Below are 19,795 nucleotides of genomic sequence, written 5' to 3'. Positions count from 1 at the left end.
TAACAAGTTAACTTAATCCTCCTAGGTTCCCCTGTTCCTTCCATTCCATTAAGGAAAAATAAAGATCCATGGTACCAACTTTCGCTGAATTGTACTTTGAAATCCGTAAATTAAAGAATACACAAGGCTAGAAAGTTCTGTTTATATGATATATAGCTGCATATTTAGCACAGTATGACTTTGGGGATCAGAATTTCACCACCAAAGTAAATTAGAATAGTCTTTTCTTCAAGGGGAAACTAGCAGTTTTATAAATGCCTTTTCTGAAGATCATTTTACAAAAATAATGGGCTATTTTCGTTACAAGTAGCATGTTGTTTCCCAGCTTTTTTTAAAAAAGCATTTTCTGGGTGGCTCAGTGGATTGAGAGCCAGGCCTAGAGACGGGAGGTCCTAGGTTCAAATCCGGCCTCAGACACTTCCCAGCTGTGTGACCCTGGGCAAGTCACTTGACCCCCATTGCCCACCCTTACCATTCTTCTGCCTTGGAACACAGAAGTTAAGAGTTTTTAAAAAAAGCATTTTCCTTTTACTATAAAAAGAATCCTAGTAGTACATTTTGGATCACTCTAAAATGTTTTCCAATTGGTAAGGCAGAAATGGTGAGCAAATGCTCCCAAATGAAAGCAATAGTGGGGCTTGATGTCTCATAGTTGTATAAGATTAAGGATGATTTATTTATACTAGTGTCAAAAAAGACATTTCTCTGCTGTTTTAAGATACCTTGAATAGTTGGAATTGTATAAAAACAGGAATTAAAGAAGATAGAAACGATATTCTATTGTTAGGAGGAGGTCTGTGAAGAAACAAAAAAAGTAGGAGGAATTTAGATAGCATCAATTTGAGAGGGGGAGTAGAAAGAGAGAGCGCACAGTGAAAAATGCTTTTAATGGATTGGTGAGAAATGGAGAATTTGAGAATAAAGAAGGAAATTATAAGCTTACATGTAATTTTAAATTTTTTAATAAAAACATCAATCACACTATTCTCCATTTTTAAGTACACATTTTAATCAAGAAAGATCTTGAAGGAAAAAAAAAGTCCTGAGTCATTAATTTCCTGTCGTATTACTTTACATCTTTGAGGGTAGGTAAGTCTCCTTCTCACTGATTTAATATGGACTAAAACCTCCCATGATTTTGTACCTTTTATTCTCAAGAATCTGTAAAGGAAAAAAAAGGATGAATTATAGAGACAAGGACCGAATCTAATTGTTGTGAAAGGTAGTATTTCAAAGAGAAAAACATTTCCCATTTTATCTGGAGGAAATTCATTTAGTGAGATGACTCAGTAAATGTAGTATAAAGATTACTGTTCTAGGAATCAGGAGAATTGGGTCCTATCCCCTTCTCTGCCACTGCCCTGTTCAGTGTGACCTTGATTATATCACTTGACCTCTTTGTTCATTAGTTTCCTTTCCTCTAAAATGAAGAGGTGGAGCTCAGATTCTCATATTCTGTGATTCAAAGTAAATTTACTAAAGTTGTTCTCTCTCTCCATCTTCCTCTTCCTGTTTTCTGTTTGTTCCCGCCTCTCTCTTACCCTTTTTCTCTCTCTCTCTCCAACTCTCATTTGGGAAGAGAAAACATTTAAATGTATTTTCATATTTATTTCCTGATTTCTTCAGAGTGTTTGAGTGGACCATTCTACTAAGATCAGTAGTAAATGATTTATTATACAGGGTGTCCCAAAAATCTTAGTGCCGTTTTTATGTTTTAATAGCTAAATACTGCTCTGTAACTTTTGGAATGTCCTTTACAGTAGTAAATTATTTGTTATATGTAGAGTTGGGGAGAAAGAGGAGGAATTGGGTGGAGGAAAGAGCCAATAGTTCTATTTCCTCCCAGTGAACCCAGTTATCTTTTTCTAGTTAGAAAACCACTTGGCCTGCTTTTATATCACTGTTGCTTTACCTACAGTAAGAACATTCTCACTTCTTAAAGTGCCATCATGTCAGAAGAAAAGGAAAAGAAAAAAGGCTCTTTAAAAAATTTAACATCTTTATTCTGGGAAAGTGTTACATGAGGGCAGAGTCAAATGAAGTCATCACAAGAAGAAAAGGAAGAAGGGAGGCAGATTGACTGAAGAGCTTACTAATTCATGATTACTCATGCTAATGGAGAAAGAATCCAGTCCCAATGAACTGATAATAAACAAAAAATGTATGTTTTTAAAGAGCATTTTTTCTACTCTTAAGTAACTAATGAGCTTGTAATTCACAATATTTGAAAATGTAGGTATAAATATCCCAAATGTCTGACCCCACTCTCTGCTGGGAGTGTATCACTGTCACCAAAAACCAAATTCAAATGGCATTTCTGGGCTGTAAATATAGACTCTGTAGTTTAGACCTCGCTGTGAATCTAGCCTCAGAAACTAGCTTAGACTCATCACTTAATCTCTTTCCATTTCAGTTCTCTAATTTGTGAAATGGAATCCTTACAGGATCTTTGTGAGGATCAAATAGGGTGATGTATGTTAAGTCATTGCAAATCTTAATGCGATATTTAAGTATGAACTACTATTATTATTATCACATTAATCTTATTCAGAAATTTTTGATGGAGCTCACATAACTCACTATCCTATTATTCTTATACATTTAATAATATTTAAACTGTTACATAGGTAGTTTGAATCACTTCCATTTAAATGAATAAGAGTTTTGAGATATGAACTTACTTTCTGTAGATTCATTAACACTATCTTCAGGATAGTATTAGCTAGCAGAGAGGATAATGGGGATTATGTAGATTTTTATCCTGTTCCCAAATGGTTTCAATTTTTTTTTTACATCTATATATTTTGAAAGCTTTTCATTTCATGTAGTCAGAAGATTATACCTATTTGGCATGGTAACATCTATTTAATAACATTATATTTAAATTTTGAATGACTCAATGTTCTATAAAGTCAGTTGTATCTGTAATAATACTTTGTTTCCAATACAATTTCTTTGCTGAATTCTCAAGAATATTTTGAGATTTTTATTTTTTATGGGTATTTGCTGCCTTTTAGTTCATGAAAGTTAGTGAGATTCTGGTATATAATTCTGGGCTTCACGTAGTGACTTTATAGAAAGATATCTGGTAGATGTTAAATTGGTGAAAAGTACTGTGATTTGATACTATTTCAACATTTCCTTGTATTATCTGAAAAAATCAGTGAGTCTCAGGTACTTAAAGATATCCTTTCTGTACTTTATAGTGACAGTGATCTAATCTTTTTTCACTATCATAAGCCCCTGAATTTCTTTGAAAAAACCTAACCAGCTCCCATCATTTGTTCTATGCTTCTTTGTCATAATACTAATTGTTGGATTCATGTGAGTATTGCCTGTGGAGCACTTTTTGCTTTTATTCTTGGATCTGAAATTTTTCATAGACTTGGTCTGGAGATTAAACATCTACATTTGAATTCATTAAATCCAGAGGCATTCCTTACTCCTTGTTTGCCTTTATTATGGCTTTGTAAATTAAGTGCTGCTTGTTGTAAAACAGTCTGTAAAATTTAGCTTACTTATCAGTTACTTTGAAAGCATTCGTCAACTGTTTTCTTTTTCCTTTTAATAAGCAAAATACAAGTCTCGTGTTTTTAAACATACATATTATATCAATTTTTGTTTAAATGTTTTCTATTATTGGTACGCATTTTCCTATGTCAAAGTATAAATTAAGGCTGGCATTATTTTTCTTTGTGAGGGATGGCCCCCTTAGAGAGAATGGAAAAGATTCAGGGGGCCACTGAAGTGGTATAAAGACAAGAGATATCCATTTTTAAATTAGAGATTGGGATTATATAGGTGTGGATTACTCTAAAAGTATTCTTCCTCTTCCATTTTTAGCTTCAGTGTGTGCTGGTCTCTTAACATAACCAGCCAGGAGGCCAATGTCACTCAATCATAGAGTAGATTAAAGAGAATATAAGAAAACATAAAGGCATAAAATGGGCCTGGATATGAGGAACTTTAAAAGCCAAACAGAATTTTATATTTGATCCTAGAGGTAATAAGGAGCCATTGGAATTTTTTGAATGGAAGAAGGATGATAGTTTCAGATCTGCAACTTGGGAAATTACTTTGATAGATGGGTGGAGAATAGAATCAGAAGAGACTTGAGGTAAAAAGATCAAGGTTCGTCCTTAGTGCTATGAAAACAGCCAATGGAAAAATGTATAGTTGGGATAGGTGGAAGGGATAATATTTTTATAGGAGCTGGTGTACATGTATATGCATTCTTTCCATTTATATAATCATGCTATTGTAATAGATTGTTTTCCTTTAAAATTCCATATGTATTACATTATGGTAAGTATTACCCTCCAATAAAACAAATGTCTTGGCTCCTGGAATAGCCCCAAAACCTGGAATTGGCAGTGCAATATACTTTATAAGCATAGAACAAAGAACAAAAACAATTCACATGGTTGGTTCTGAGTTTGATAGCATTACAGATTTAGGAAATTACAATTGGCTACATTAAGGAAAGTGAACACAGGCATGCAAACCATCCAGCCCCTCCTCGGTGACTCTAAGGCATGTCTGTGAATTTATGGGTCTAGCCACGTCTTGAGCTGCGTCTTGAGGTCGGAGGTAGAGGAAAGGAGGGCCAGACTTGAAAGTGCTCTGGCAGAAGTTAAGGCCACTTGAATTTTACAAGGATGGGGACTTTGGATGGGGTAAAGCCAACCGAACCTGGATCTCGGATGGGCACAGAGACCGAAGTCATGAGAAGTAACCGATCTCCATTGGCAGCCCTGATTTATAGGTGTTGCTGAGATAATGGCTCCATGCTCAGTTTCTCTTTAATCAGCAGCATGTATAGGAGAATTATTGCTTATACCTTCAGCCCCAGAGAAGGAGGCTGAACTTTTGAACTTTAAAACTGCTTATTTATAGACAAAGAGAAGGATCGGGCCTGTTACATGGAACACAGAATATGGTCACAAAGGAGAATCACAGAGTAGAAGAAAACATTAAATACAGGATAGAATAACAGAATTGAATCTTCAGTACTGAATCTATATCTGTTTCTTTCCATTCATTATAAACTAGATGAATCTCTGAACTAAATTCAGAGCCAACGGGCCATGATGAAATCAATCACTTGTCAATAAGATCGATAAGAAAATGATAAAGGATCAAATTTAATCTCATTATAAAGGTCAGTTGAAAACATTCCATCACGGACTACTACTTTTCCAAAGTAGTATTTTTTGGACAGCTCTACTTGTTAGGAAACATTTTCCTTATTTTGACTTGAAATCTGTTCCACTGTAACAAATAGCTGAATTCCTCTTCCACAAAACAGCCCTTCCGATATTTGAAAATAGTTATCAGATCCCACCTAAATCTCTCCATTAGTCAGACATTTCTAATTCTGTATGATCTGATTTCCAATAATTTTACTAATTCGGTCACATTAGGCTGACTATAGCTTATTTATATCCCCCCTAAAAATGTAACTAGGTTAGAAAATAGTGGAAACAATCTCTTCTTTGAAAGCCTACAATTTCATTCCTTTTTTTTTTTAAAAATAACTATCCTTTTACACTATTTCTTAATAGTGAACTTCAGTAAAATTCCCAGGCTCATTTCATATGAAATGCTTTTCAACTATAACTCTCCTATCCTTTATGTGATTGGTTTGAACTCAAGTGCAGAAATTCCTATTTGTGCCTATTAAATTTCACTTATCGGGAGAGGCCTCTTATTTTGGCCTACCAAGATAATTTTGGATCCTGATTCTATCATCTAATGTGTTATTTATTGCTCCCAGCTCCAACCTCTGAAGATTATTCAATAAGGGTACCATCTTTGCTTTTATCATAGTCATTGATCATAATGATTAGAACAAGATTAGAGACAGCACAAAGTCATTTTGTTAAAGACTTAGATCTTAATTCTAATTAATTAATAATAAATAATTAATCCTAATTAAACTATTTTATAGCCTATACCTTCTATCTTATCCAAAAGGATAACATAAAAGACTTTGTCAAATCCCTCACTGAAAAGAGGTACACTCTTTATCTGTGGCACTCCACCAATTAACTACTGTAATAACCCTATCAAAATAGAAATTAATCTAGTCTTGATTTATTCTGGTGGTTCATGGTAACATCAATCCAATCTAACAGACATTTGTCTAGGCCCTGAGGATACCAAAATAAGATGAAAAAGAATCCCTGCCTTCAAAGAGCTAATGTGCTAATGGGATAGATACATCATAAAAAAAATTATATGTGCAAATGAAATCGAGCATGAGTAACAAAGAGGATCACGTAGGTGCCACTGGAAACAGCATCTGAACTGAGCCTTGCAGGGAACCAGGGGAGGAGGGAGTACATCCTAGCCATGACTGATAGCCTCTCTGTACTAGGGAAACAATGAGTTACAGGGTCAAGTTTGGAAAATGACGATTAGTCTGCAATATAGCCAACTATGTAGAACACAGTCTGCAAAGTCAAAGTCAGCCTGGACAGAGATTAAGAATCATCTAGTTCTGGTTCCCAAACTTTTTTGGCCTCCTGCCCCCTTTCCAGAAAAAAAATATTACTTAGCCCCCTGGAAATTAATTTTTTAAAATTTTAATAGCAATTAATAGGAAAGATAAATGTACCTGTGGCCATCACCACACCCTGGATCCCCGAAGCAACCACCAGGGGGCAGTGGCGCCCACTTTGGGAATCACTGGTCTAGTCTATGAATGCATTGGCTAATTTAGGATGGCCTTAAATACTAGAAATGAAAATATTATTATTTCTTTCAAAGGTGGATTCCTTTTGACCACTGACTAGAGCAGTTCTTAGTAAATATTTTGATTTTTAAGTGCCATTTTAGTGATCAATTAATATTCTTTAGTCCATTAATTGAACATAGGGAAATGTGTTTCCCTATACACGTTTCATTCATTTTCTTCTTTATAGTGTTTCCACTCTGTCTAATGAAATTAATTTATTAGGAAAAAAGAAGAAAAATGGTGTCATGGATAAGAAAAGGAAAATATATAGAAAGGTTTTAGGCTATTTGCCTCAAAATATAAAAAGAAAAATGCCATTGTGCAATTGAATTAATGACCTACTTACATAAGTCTCTCAGATTTATGATAAAAGATTTTTATAGCATTTTATGATCACATAGCTCTTCTATAAACCTTATCTTATTTGGTCATCATGTCAACCTTATAACATAGGATTGTCCCCTTATTACACCATAAAAAGCAAAGGTACAAACGGGCCAAATGACTCAAGGTCATGCAATTGATAAGTTATGGTATATTGGAAGTTTAATACAATATATCTGAAAAGTACCGAAAGCCATAATCAGTAGAGAATAATATAACGATTTCCTAATCTGTCTTTAAAAAATTGAAGCCAGGGGGCAGCTGGGTAGTTCAGTGGATTGAGAGCCAGGCCTAGAGATGGGAGGCCCTAGGTTCAAACATGGCCTCAGTCACTTCTTAGTTGTATTTGAATGTTATTTTAAATTTAAATGTATCTCTTCGGGCTTAGTCTTCTTTGTAATATACAAGTCATGTTGATAATTTTTATAGGTTTACTGCCTACAACTTTACTAAAGTTATTAATTGGTTTGATTAGTTTTTAAGTTAATTCTCTAAAGTTCTCAAAGTAAAGCATCATATATGCAAAAGGTGATGAGGGGGGGGATGTCTTTACCTTTGCTTATTCTATTTCTTTTCGTTATTGCTGTGGCTAATATTTCTAGTACAATTTTGAAAAAATAATGGTGATAATGAATATCCTTGCTTCACCCATGATCAAATTGGAAAGGCTTCTGAAAGTTTATCTTCTTTACACTCTTGGTTTTATATAGATACTACTTATTATTTTAAGGGAAGTGCAATTTCTTTCTAGATTTACTAGTGTTTTAAAACGGGAATGGGTGACGTAGTTTGTCAAAAGCTTTTTTTCTGCAACTGTTTAAATAATATGCTTTTTGTTGGTTTTGTTATTATTGTGGTTAATCATGTTTAGAGCATTTTTTCCCTAATATTGAACCAACTTTGCATTGTTGGTAAAAATTTAGCCTAATTATACCACATGATCTTTGCTACATATTATCTTAGTCCACTCACTCATGTTTTACTTACATTTTTTGCTTTGATTAGGAAAATTGGTCTACAGTTTCCTCTGGTTTTGGTTCTCTCTGGTTTTGATATTCTTTGTATATGGGTGATCTCAAAAGAAGAATGGGATGGGTAGGGAATGGCAACCTGTTGAAAGAGGAGTAGAAGAAACTTGTTGGGGGGGGGGTTGTTGTAGAAGAAACTTGGTAGGACCTCTTTACCTTTTTTCCTCTCAGTTTATATAGTATTGCACTTAATTGTTTTTTAAATGTTGGTAGAATTCACTTGTAAATGCATCTAATTGTAGGGTTGTTCTTTTTTTTCCTTTTGGAAATTCATTTATAGCTCACTCCGTTTTCTTTTTTCTAAGATAGAACAGTTTAAGGCCTCTATTACTGTTTTGTTAATCTATAAATCATTCCTCACTTTTCTCTTAACCTCTTTCCTTCTTGTTTCCCTGTTGGATAAGATATATTTCTGTACCAAACTATATGTACATGTATTCTTTTTAACCAGATAAGAGTGTGGTTCAGGTGTCACCCCCTCCCCATTCCTTCCCCCTCCTTGTTGTATTAAGTCCTCGTTGTTTACTCTATTTATGTGAAATTATTTTTCCCATTCTTCTTCTCTTTCTCCTCTTTCAACACATTGCCATTCCTTACCCATCCCATTCTTTTTTTGAGATCACCCATATACAAAGAATAAATGATGCAAGGCCCTCTATCTAAATTTTCTCTTGCTGTGACTTCTGGATTTTGGCTATAATAATCCTGGGAAAATTTGTCATTTTGTGATTTCTTTCAAGAGATAACTGGCAGATTCTTTCATTTTCTAGTTTATTCTCTGTTCTAACTAATATGGCACGTTTTCTTTTATGGTCTCTTGAAATAGAACTAGTCTTTTTTTTTTTGTTGTTTATGGCTTTTAAGTAGTCCAATATTCTTAAATTATCTCTTCTTGATCTGTTTCAGGTCACTGACTTTGCCTATGAGATATTTCACATTCTCTTCTATTTTTTCAGTTTGATTTTGTTTTGTTATTTCTCTTGATGTCTCATGGAATCCTAGTTTCCATTTTGCTAATTCCAATTTTCAAAGAGTTGTTTTGTGCCTCTTTTTCCAAGCTGTTAATTCTCCCTTCATTTTTTTTCTTCCCTACTCTCTTTTCCCATTGTTTCTTCTACTGCTCTCATTTCACTTTTAATATAAATTTTTAGCTTTTTTAAAAAGCTTTTTCTTTAACTCTTTTAGGCATTCTTATTGTGCATGTTTCCAAAGCTGCATTTTTCTTTGAGACTTTACTTACAGATTTTTCAAGTCATTTTTCTCTCCTAGATTTATATCTTGAACTTTATTGTTACCATAATAGCTCCTTATGGTCATTTGTTTGCTCATTTTTCCAACCTCCTTCTTGACTTTGGAATTTATGTTAATGCTGGCCTCTATGCATTTTTGAGGAAGATATCTGACCCATGGCCTCATATCTTTTTTGGTGTTTTCACAGCTCTGGTTGGGAGTTCTCAAGCTTTCAGTTCACTCAAAGCTGAAGTAAATTTGGAGACATATCTGTTCACCACCCTACTACAAGTTTCTTACCCACATTTTGGTTTATCAGCTTGTTTCTAGTTGGAAGTTTCAGTGGACATCTGTTTGGCACAGTTGCTATCAGTTCTCTGAGAAGCTTTGTAGGTTCAAAGCTACCAAACTGCTGGACTTCTTTTTGTCTGGGACATTATATTCTGTTTCTAGAATCAGGAGTTTACAACTAGGGCCCACACTCACAACCCCTCCTCTGCACTCTGGATCTGTGATTTGGAACTTGATATGGAAGACTTAGATACTCCTATACTTAGCTCTTATTTACAGATCTCCTAGAATCTTTTTTTTTTCCCCAGTGCTTTCTTGTCCTCCTGCCTGGCCCTGACCCTCTTTCCATCTCTGGGTTCTAGAATGCTGCCATTTCTGCTGCCATGGTATTCTCCTGATCAGAGAAGACACTATCTTAAGACTTGTGTATCCCTAAGTCAGCCTGGGCTGGAAAAATAACTCACTGTGATTTCTTGCTTTTCCCAATCAGAATTCAGTTTGTTCTATTCTCTAGATCCTTACTGAGGAATTCTTGGGGAAGGATGAGCTAAGCTAAAAGTATCCCTTTCACTCTGTCATCTTCCTCCTAATAGTTCTTTAAGACTAAGGAACAGAATAGTTTCTGATCTACATAAATGCAGGTAGTTTTCTCACATGGAGTTAATTATACAAGCGAAATCATAAGTCTGGTAAAATAAAAACCACATGAGGAAATTATTTGCAGTAAATGTTGAAATGAGTAATTTCAAGCAAATGTCTGGAACTGAGAGATGGAGTGTCTTGTTCATATAACAACCAGGAGGCCAGTGCCACTGTATTAAAGAGCAGGCATTAAAGAGTAAAATGTAAGAAAACTGGAAAGATAGAAAGAGACTGAATGACAAATAGCATTTTGTATTTCTTCCTGGAGGCAATAAGAAGCCACTGGAGTTGATTGCCCAGGAAAGATGATGTGATCAGACCTGCACTTTAGGAAAATCACTTAAGTGACTGGATGGAGAATAACTTGGAGTGGGGAGAAACTTGAGATGGGCAGACCCAAGAATCCCAGTGTGAAGCAATGAGGGCTTGCACTAAAGGGCTGGCAGGATCAGAGGACAATATTTGAGAGATGCTGCAAAGGTAAAATAGACAGATGTGGGCAATACCTTGGAAATAGGGATTGAGAGTTAGGAATCAAGGCTGACTCCTAGGTTTCAAGTCTGAGGTATTGGGAAGATTGTGTTTCCATAGAGCAGGTATAGACAAGCTCTCAGAGAAAGGAAGTTAAAGTAAATTCAGGTATAGACAAGCTCTCAGAGAAAGGAAGTTAAAGAACCAATGAGACAGGAAACTGATTCCACTGGCACTGCCCCCTTGGGTGGCCCAGGCAAATTAAGAGCTGTGATTGGTTCCTGAGATGTGACATGTGAGAGCTAGTGGGTAGAGTGAACAGCTTATAAGGGGAGACCCAGCAGGAAGTAGACATCTTTGGCATGCACATGGGAAAGCTGAGGGGTCCCTTGTCAGAGTTTAGCTACAGGCCCATCATGGCGGCCAGTAGATTAGAAAGCTAAGTATCTCTCTACCTCCTACTTTTCCCTCTCTTTACTACTACTTCTACAACTTTGATTAATAAAGTTATTAAGCTACTACCAGCCTCACAATTTTAATTATTACAAAATGTCCACATTAGCTATGTTTAAAAATGTATATCTTCTGAATTTTGAATCCTCTTCACTGGCAGGTGATAGAGAGCAGTCTTCATCATCATTATTCTGGAATCAGCCTTGGTCATTACACTGATCAAAGAATTTTAGTTTTTCTTTTTTTTTAAGGTATTTTTTTTTATTTTTATTTTGAATATTTTCCCCTAGTTACATGTTTCATGTTCTTTCCCTCTCCCCCAAACCTCCCAACCCCCTTTAGCTGACGCACAATTCCACTGGGTTTTACATGTATCATTGATTGACCTAATTCCATTTTATTGATAGTTGGACTAGAGTTATCGTTTAGTGTTTACATCCCCAATAATATCCCCATCAGCCCATGTGTTCAAGCAGTTGTTTTTCTTCTGTGTTTCTCCTCCCATAGTTCTTCCTCTGAATGTGGCTAGTTTTCTTTCTCATTAGTCCCTCAGCCTTGCTCTGGATCCTTACATTGCCGCTAGTAGAGAAGTCTGTTACGTTCGACTGTGCCACAGTGTATCAGTCTGTGGGTACAAAGTTCTCCTGGCTCTGCTCCTTTCACTATGCATCAGTTCCTGGAGGTCTTTCCAGTTCACATGGAATTCCTCCAATTCTTTATTCCTTTGAGCACAATAGTATTCCATCACCAGCAGATACCACAATTTGTTCAGCCATTCCCCAACTGAAGGGCATTCTCTCATTTTCCAATTTTTTATTACCACAAAGAGCACGGCTATAAGTATTTTTGTACAAGTCTTTTTCCTTATTATCTCTTTGGGGTATAATCCAAGCAGTGTTATGGCTGGATTAAAAGGCAGGTAGTATTTTAAAGCCCTTTGAGCATAAGAACTTTAGTTTTCCATAGATGTTCCTTCTTATTAGTGTTGTTGTTAAAGTATAAAGTGTTCTGTTCCCCTAGTTCTACTTGGTTCACTGCATCGATTCATTACATTACATTCATATACCATAATTCATTCATTCCGCATTGAGGTTATCCCCTTAGTTCCACTTTTTTTTTTTGTCACCACAAATAAAAATTTAAGGGAGTCATTGTAGAAGCTTCTTAATTACCTAAGGTGATAAATCAATCTAGCCCATGAAGAATCCCTTTAGAATTTTTCCCCATTCCCTTCAGATTTCTGGAATGTCGAGGGCTGTAGGAACAACAGTTTGCTCAGTTGACCCAGACCTCTCTAGATGTGGAGACATTATTATTATGCTAACCTCATTTTGTTGTGTTAATTGTTCTATCTGTATCTCATTTCATTCACATCTTGAATATAAAGGAAGAAATCTTGAAAACTGAATAATGCATTGATTAAGTACCTACCATGCACCAGTTATTATGCTAAGTACTGGGGACACCAAGAAAGGCAAAAGATAATTCCATAAGAAATTATGAAAAGGGTAGTTTCAGAAAAAAACCAGCAAGACTTGTATGAACTAAAGGAGAGTTAAGAAAGCAAAATTAAGAGAACTGACATCAATAGTGACATATTTTGACATAATTATGACATCAATAGTGACATAATTATGACATTAATAGTGTAAAAAGGAAAAAGTTTTAAGTATTTAAGAACTCTGATCAGTGATCAACCAAACTTATTACTCACCTCCAGGTAGAAAGGTAATGGACTAATATGCAGAATGAGAAATACATTCTTGGTCAGGTCCACTGTGGGAATTTATTTTGCTTTACTGTGGTTTTTTGTTAAAAGGTTTTATATTTCTCTTCCATTTGGGAAGAGAAGTAACCATTAACAAAAATACATACTTGATAAATTGAAAAAATAATCATGAGTACAGGATTCAATATTTCTTTCATCCTCTCTTTTCAGCATGGGATACTGCATTCTTTTTGTCCATGGATTAAATAAGCTCTGTACATGGTTAAATCGATGTGGTGCTGCTACCTTGATGATGTCTACTTTGTTGCTTCTGCTACTTTTCTCTTGCAAAACTGTGAAGCAAAATGAAATTTGGCTGTCAAGAGAATCTCTCTTCAGGTATGATTAATTTAGGAAATGGTCATTAGTTTGTCTTATTTGTCTTCTTATTTACTTGTATGTATGCATACATACATACATATGTATATAAATATATTAACTATATACAAATGGTATAATCTGCATCTGATATTTAATTAATTGGAAAGACCATTCTTGTGTCTTGAATGAATTAAGAAAATGAGATCTGAAAAGAATTATAAGCATTATTAAAAAAAAAAGAATAAAAAAAACAAAGACTCTTGGAAGTCTTTTTATGCTTTTAGTTTTATGACTTTGGATGGAAATACCCTTTAATGCTCTGTTGGAACATAAAATCAGCTGTAAACTAAATGAAATGGATAAACTTAATTGCATTATTCATTTAGCACTATATAAAAGTGATCAGAAAGGAAGAAAGAAAAAAATGAAGTAAATTTTCTGTTCATTATTACAGGTTGTTAAACAGTTATATAGACTGGTCTGTTATGGAGATAAAATTCTGAACTAGCAAACTCTGGAAATCTTTTTCTTGTATTATGAAAATTCAATATATATAAATATATTTTTCTCAGTGCAACAATTTTTACTTTTAGCCCAATACTTGTGATAGAATATGTTGGGGGCTACAAATAATGAAGTGTTTTTGGCCTTCAAATCTGAAAAGACCTTTCTTCACATTCAGACAGACACATTGCCAGGTCTACTAACCTGCATTAGCTTCTGTCTGTTGTGGTTTTTGTTACTATTTAATAATAGACATAGATGATGACAACTTCTACTTGTTTAGGGTTGCTGTTAAAATAGCAGCTAATAGACAACAGAATTATCATTAGCATCTGCTTAAGCAGCATGTTGGGGGAAAACTGCTGAGATCAGAAGTAGGTATGTGTTTTTATATAGAAAAATGCCAGGTTGACTTGTGTCCCGTGATATCCGGTGATTTAGAACTTTTGTTTCACTGTTTCAGGTAGTTCTAAAAGCTCTAAGAGTAATACAAAAAAGAAATTTCTGGCTGATTTTCCAACATTTTAAATAGGGATCTTTTATGTCCTTTCTTACAAACCTCTGAATTTGAGAGCTGAATTCTCCTGTTTTAGAATCTATACTGATTAAATGAATGAGGTCATTGCCAGATTCCCCCAGTGAGAGGGGAATCTAAATGCAGATTTTAATATGCAGACTTCCCAAGATTTTTAGTTTGAGAGTTAGTTGTTTGTTTGTTTGTTTGTTTTTTTAAACCCTTGTACTTCGGTGTATTGTCTCATAGGTGGAAGATTGGTAAGGGTGGGCAATGGGGGTCAAGTGACTTGCCCAGGGTCACACAGCTGGGAAGTGGCTGAGGCCGGATTTGAACCTAGGACCTCCTGTCTCTAGGCCTGACTCTCACTCCACTGAGCTACCCAGCTGCCCCCTGGTTGTTTGTTTTTTAAATTAATTACCTCGCATGCATTGATTCTTAGAACAGTTGGAACTAACAGCTTGTTCATCATTGTTTAACTGCTTGCTACTGGGTTGTTATGCTATCAAATTTAGATCAATTAGTAATTATAATTGAAGTTGGAAAAAAAATTGGAAGCAGTCCATATGCATAAGAATTACTGATCATAAAAAACGTGGATGTTCCTGGAAGTTTTCTACTTTTATAGAGTCACTAATTTTTTTGGTGCTATATGGTGACATATTGGAGAAAAGAATACTTATGACTCAAGAGAGTTGTTTTTCTACAGGCCTACTTTTTTCTCCATGTCAAGGTTAGAATTCAAGTTATACTTAAGTACCGTACCAGAAGTTTTAAAATTTTGCTTTTTTAATAAATATTCCTTCAGCGAATATTGGGCCAATATAAGACATGGATGCTACTCTTGGGAATTTATGATCTAATTAAAGAGATTATATGTACCCCGAAGAGAAATTGTCAGTAAATAGAATAAGTGCCAAATAAATGATCAAAACTCAGTTCAAAAGCCATAATCAAAATGAGGCCTTTTCCCCAGCTGCTACTGCCTTCTCCACAAAATCATCTTGGATAGATTTTGCACATATTTTATGTCTAGAGATAGATATTTCTATATATACATACATATCTACCCCCGCTAGAATCCTTTAAGGCAGGTAGTGTTTGCTTTTGTTGCCTTGGCATCCCTATGATTTATCACAGTGCCTGACATAAAGCAGATATTTACTTCATGCTTTTGATTGACTAAGAGAAGGAAGATTACTGCCCGTCAATGGAGTAAGAACGTTTAATGGGAAAAGTCGGGCTCAGATTGGGCCTTTTAGGATTTTGGTAGTAGGAGAGGAAGGAAGATGAAAAGCTCAAGGTGTCTTTGAAAGTATTCATCTGCTGCTCAGGGAAATCTAACCGACCAGGGATGGGCAGAAGGAGGCAGAGGCCTAAGAGAGAGGACGATGTGTGCATGAGCAGCTGGGCAGCCAGGCCTGGCCAGAGGGAGAGCAGAGGCTTAAGCCTGAGCAGCTAAGCAGGTAGGCGGCAGAGCTGTGCTAGTTCCAAAAGGCCCATTTCCTGTGACACAAGCCAATATATATTCCTTCTGACATCATCCCGCAGCCCTTCCCTAGGACATCTCTGATCAAAGAATAGTAACACAGGAAGTAGAATCAGAGTCCAGAACTCTTTCATCAAAGAAAGGGGAGTATCTGAAAGACTCCAAGAGACTTAACAAGTAGATACCAGAATGGCTGCAGCACAGCTTCCCAACCTGGTAGCTGGTGATCTCACCTTCCCAGAGTCCTTGTTTACAGATAAATAAGGAGCCGTACTCCATCCTGCCTGTAAAAGATCTAAACCAGGGGTTCCCAAACTTTTTTGGCCTGCCGCCCCCTTTCCAGAAAAAACATTACTTAGCCCCCTGGAAATTAATTTTTTAAAAAATTTTAATAGCAATTAACAGGAAAGATAAATGCTCCTGTGGCCATCACCGCCCTCCTGGATCACTGCAGCACCCACCAGGGGGCGGTGGCGCCCACTTTGGGAATCGCTGATCTAGACAAAAGAAGGGAGGACTCAACCTAGCTTCATAGCCTGGGGGAAAGACTTTGAACTTTAAAATCAAACTGTTCTTGGAGGCTAAAAAAAGAACTATTTTTCAAAAAAATATTAAATTTTCATAGTGGAATAAGAACACTAATTAACTAATTAGACTTTAAATCAGACTTTGTTAACCAAATGCATGTAAACCTTAGTTTAAGTTACATACTAAACAATCCAAACAATACCCCCAATAGGAACAGATCATCATCTTTACTTTCTAGGGCTTCCCTGGTACCCAGTGACAAGGTTTCCCCTCTGCCCAGCTAAGTAAGCTTGTACTGTATGTTTATAAAGGTGTGGCTTTTGGTGATGCATCTAGACACGATGGTTTCTTACTGTGAGCCACTTCCTCAACTGGGAGTTTAGAGAATAAACGATGTACAGAATAAACTGTGGACAATGCAGCTAATTTAACAGTCTTGGTATGTGAACACAGCCAGTTGAGGGGTGGAATGAGGAATGCCAGCAGAAAGAATGCAAACTAAGGCAGAATCCTGGAATTTTAGGATTGTTTAATAATTCAGTAAAAGAACTGTTTGATTTAGTGTTTTTAATTTTGGCATGTGTGAGAAGATGAGAATTGTGCTTCTTAGATCTTGGTGTGATTTTTTAGTGCAAACCATTGAGGGAGACACTTGAAAGGACAGTGTGTAATTAATCCTCTTGAGGAACTGGAGACATTTCTAGAATTGGAGATGTGGACAAACATTCCATTGTGTCCTGAGTTAAAGAGAAATTCCGAAGTAGCAATAATATGGGTCTTTGACAATGCGCAGGGAATGGCAGTCTAGGGTTTACCACACAGCACTGGGATGGGATGTGGGGGCAGGGTTTAAATATATTCTAACTAGGAGAGAGACTCATTGAAGGCTTCTAGAAGCAGTTACATAATGTAGCCTTCATAACAGAAAGGCTACTGAGCAACAACCCCACCCTGTAAAAACTACATCTGCTAAAGAAACTGCAACCTAAAGTAGGGGCAGCTGGGCTAGCTTAGTGGATTAAGAGCCAGGCCTAGAGACAGGAGGTCCTAGGTTCAAGTCCAGGCTCAGACACTTCCCAGCTGGGTGACCCTGAGTGACCCATTGCCTACTGGTTGTGGCCCTATGCTCCTAGAATAAGAGTCCCAGGATAAAAAAAAAAAAAAAACCAGAGCCAAGGACTAAATACCACACAGAGCCAAAGCTCTGGGGACAGTGACTCTGGGAGAGTACACCACCAAAGATGATTCTCCAAACAATAATAGACCTTGGGGACTTATATACCTTTTGGGGAATTAAGTACAGCAAACATACACTGACAGGTTACAAGCAAGCTTGGAAAAGAGGCTGTAGCCAGAGGCTGGAGTATCAGGGAGTGTCCTCAACTACAGAAAGATGGTTCCAGCCAGGGGCTGGGTTATCTGGGAGAGGTCTCTGATACAATGGGAGAAACTTCTAAGGCAAAAAGGATACTTAAGGGGGCAGCTGGGTAGCTCAGTGTATTGAGAGTCAGGCCTAGAGACAGGAAGTCCTAGGTTCAAATCCGGCCTCAGACACTTCCCACCTGTGTGACCCTGGGCAAGTCACTTGACCCCCATTGCCCACCCTTACCATTCTTCCACCTATGAGACAATACACAGAAGTTAAGGGTTTAAAAATGTAAAAAAAAAAAAAAAAAAAGGATACTTAAGATTGGATAATGTCTACTAGTCCCACCTAAACTGGAATCATTAAGTACTTTAAGGTTTATTGTTCATTCAAGTACGAGGTCAGCCTGGGACTTGTCCCAAGGTAAGGTTCTCAAGGGCCAGGGGCAAACTTGGGGTTTCCAGAAAAAAAGTTGACACAAAGGATGCTTATTTAAATAAAAGGCTCTAATAGATTAGGCAAGTGATCAAAGGAGTTGTTTATGGTAAAGCATGTTCAGCCACTAACCATCTTTAAATGAGTTAGATATAACATCTATATAAACCACTGCTCTAAATCCTCTTTAAACTCCCGTGTGATTTACTTACATTTCAAAGCTTGCTTTATATACAAGTGTTAATCCCATATTAAACAACAAATACAAGTAAAATTGGATGTCTCTTTGAGGTAGCCCAAGATAGACCATAAGTCACTCTTTTCTAAGATAACTAATTGTGGTGGAATTCTTTTATCACAGAACAGAAAATGATTCTGATTTAACCTCACTAAATATTTGACCTAGAAAAAGAAGCAGATAACAGCAGTATGGTCTGAGTATCCTTGTATGTTGTCTATTGGATCTCCCAAAATACATGTCCCCATTGGAAGTCAAAATCACCAATAATGGGATGGGCTATGCATTCAAGGGATTGTGCCCTCTTTATGGGAGACAGATGGATCCAGATGTCAAACTCCCTTAAGCTTTGTGAGAGAGGGGTTGGTGAGGAAAACTTGGTAGGGTCCTTTCCACTTGGGCTACAGGACATCCTCTTGCAGATATTCTGATCCCCCCCCAATAAATCCAGTTCCCAGCTTCCAGATGTAAGGTAGACTGGTCCAGGGCCAGATACCTAAGGAACTGACTAAGAAACAAGAGAGTTACAGTCTGGAAGATTTTTAATGCATCTCCAGAGGTAGGACAGAAGATAAAGCTTGGTAGTGAAAATTACCATAGGGTAAAAGGAGAGGCATCGTACACCCAGTGACACTCTCAGAAGATGAGTGGTGAAACTTTCCACATGAGCTGCCCTAAGGTTCAAAAGGATTCTGACTCTAGCTCTTAAAATATCCATGGGAGACATCTTTTAGGAAATTTTCAAATTCTACTGTAGGTCACATTGGAAAAAATAAGAATGTGTGGGCTCTGTCTGGCACACTTTTTTTCCTCTAGCACTCTACATTTCCCTTGAAAATATGTGATCAATATGGAATGATCTGGCAACACTGTTATTGTTATATAAACTTAATAAAAAGCAACATGAGCCATTTATGTGACAATGAAAAAGTAGCAAAATGTACAAGTATCAGGGTGTCAAATCTATTTTGAAATTCTCAAAAGAGAAGATTGAATCCTGGTGGGGTTCTACCTTAGAGATGATTAACTTTGAATTTTTGCAAGGCACTCAATAAAAAAGCTTATTGTTCTATGCTGTCAGTTACAACTGGCATGCAACATCATTGTTAGAATTAAAATTCTGATACTGATTAAAGTGCTTTATTGCTACATTATGTTAAACTGCAATAGATTCCAACTCTGTTAGAGGGTACAGGATAGAAATTATCCAGAAACTTTGGATATATGATTTCATAGTCCAGTCACTGCCAAGTGAGGTTTTTAAGTGAGGTGTTTTTAATTATTTATTTAAAATATTTTTCCATGGTTACATAATTCATATTCTTTCCCTTCCTTCTTCCCTCCCCTTTCCCAGAGCTGACAAGCACTTCCATTGAGTTAAACATATATCATTG

General features: G+C 36.4%; 1 protein-coding gene across 1 annotated transcript in view; it reads left to right on the top strand.

Moving 5' to 3' along the window:
* TMTC1 (transmembrane O-mannosyltransferase targeting cadherins 1) overlaps nt 1-19,795 on the top strand; it is a 275,250-nt gene that overhangs the window by 143,137 nt on the left and 112,318 nt on the right. The window contains exon 9 of the mRNA XM_044679272.1: nt 13,178-13,345. Within this exon, the coding sequence (XP_044535207.1) occupies nt 13,178-13,345 (168 nt within the window). The remainder of the gene's footprint in view (nt 1-13,177; nt 13,346-19,795) is intronic.

This window comes from Gracilinanus agilis, chromosome 5 (genome assembly GCF_016433145.1).
Source record: "Gracilinanus agilis isolate LMUSP501 chromosome 5, AgileGrace, whole genome shotgun sequence".
NCBI lineage: Eukaryota > Metazoa > Chordata > Mammalia > Didelphimorphia > Didelphidae > Gracilinanus > Gracilinanus agilis.
The sequence above is the reverse complement of the archived record's forward strand: the minus strand, read 5'-3'. Positions and strand labels throughout refer to the sequence as shown.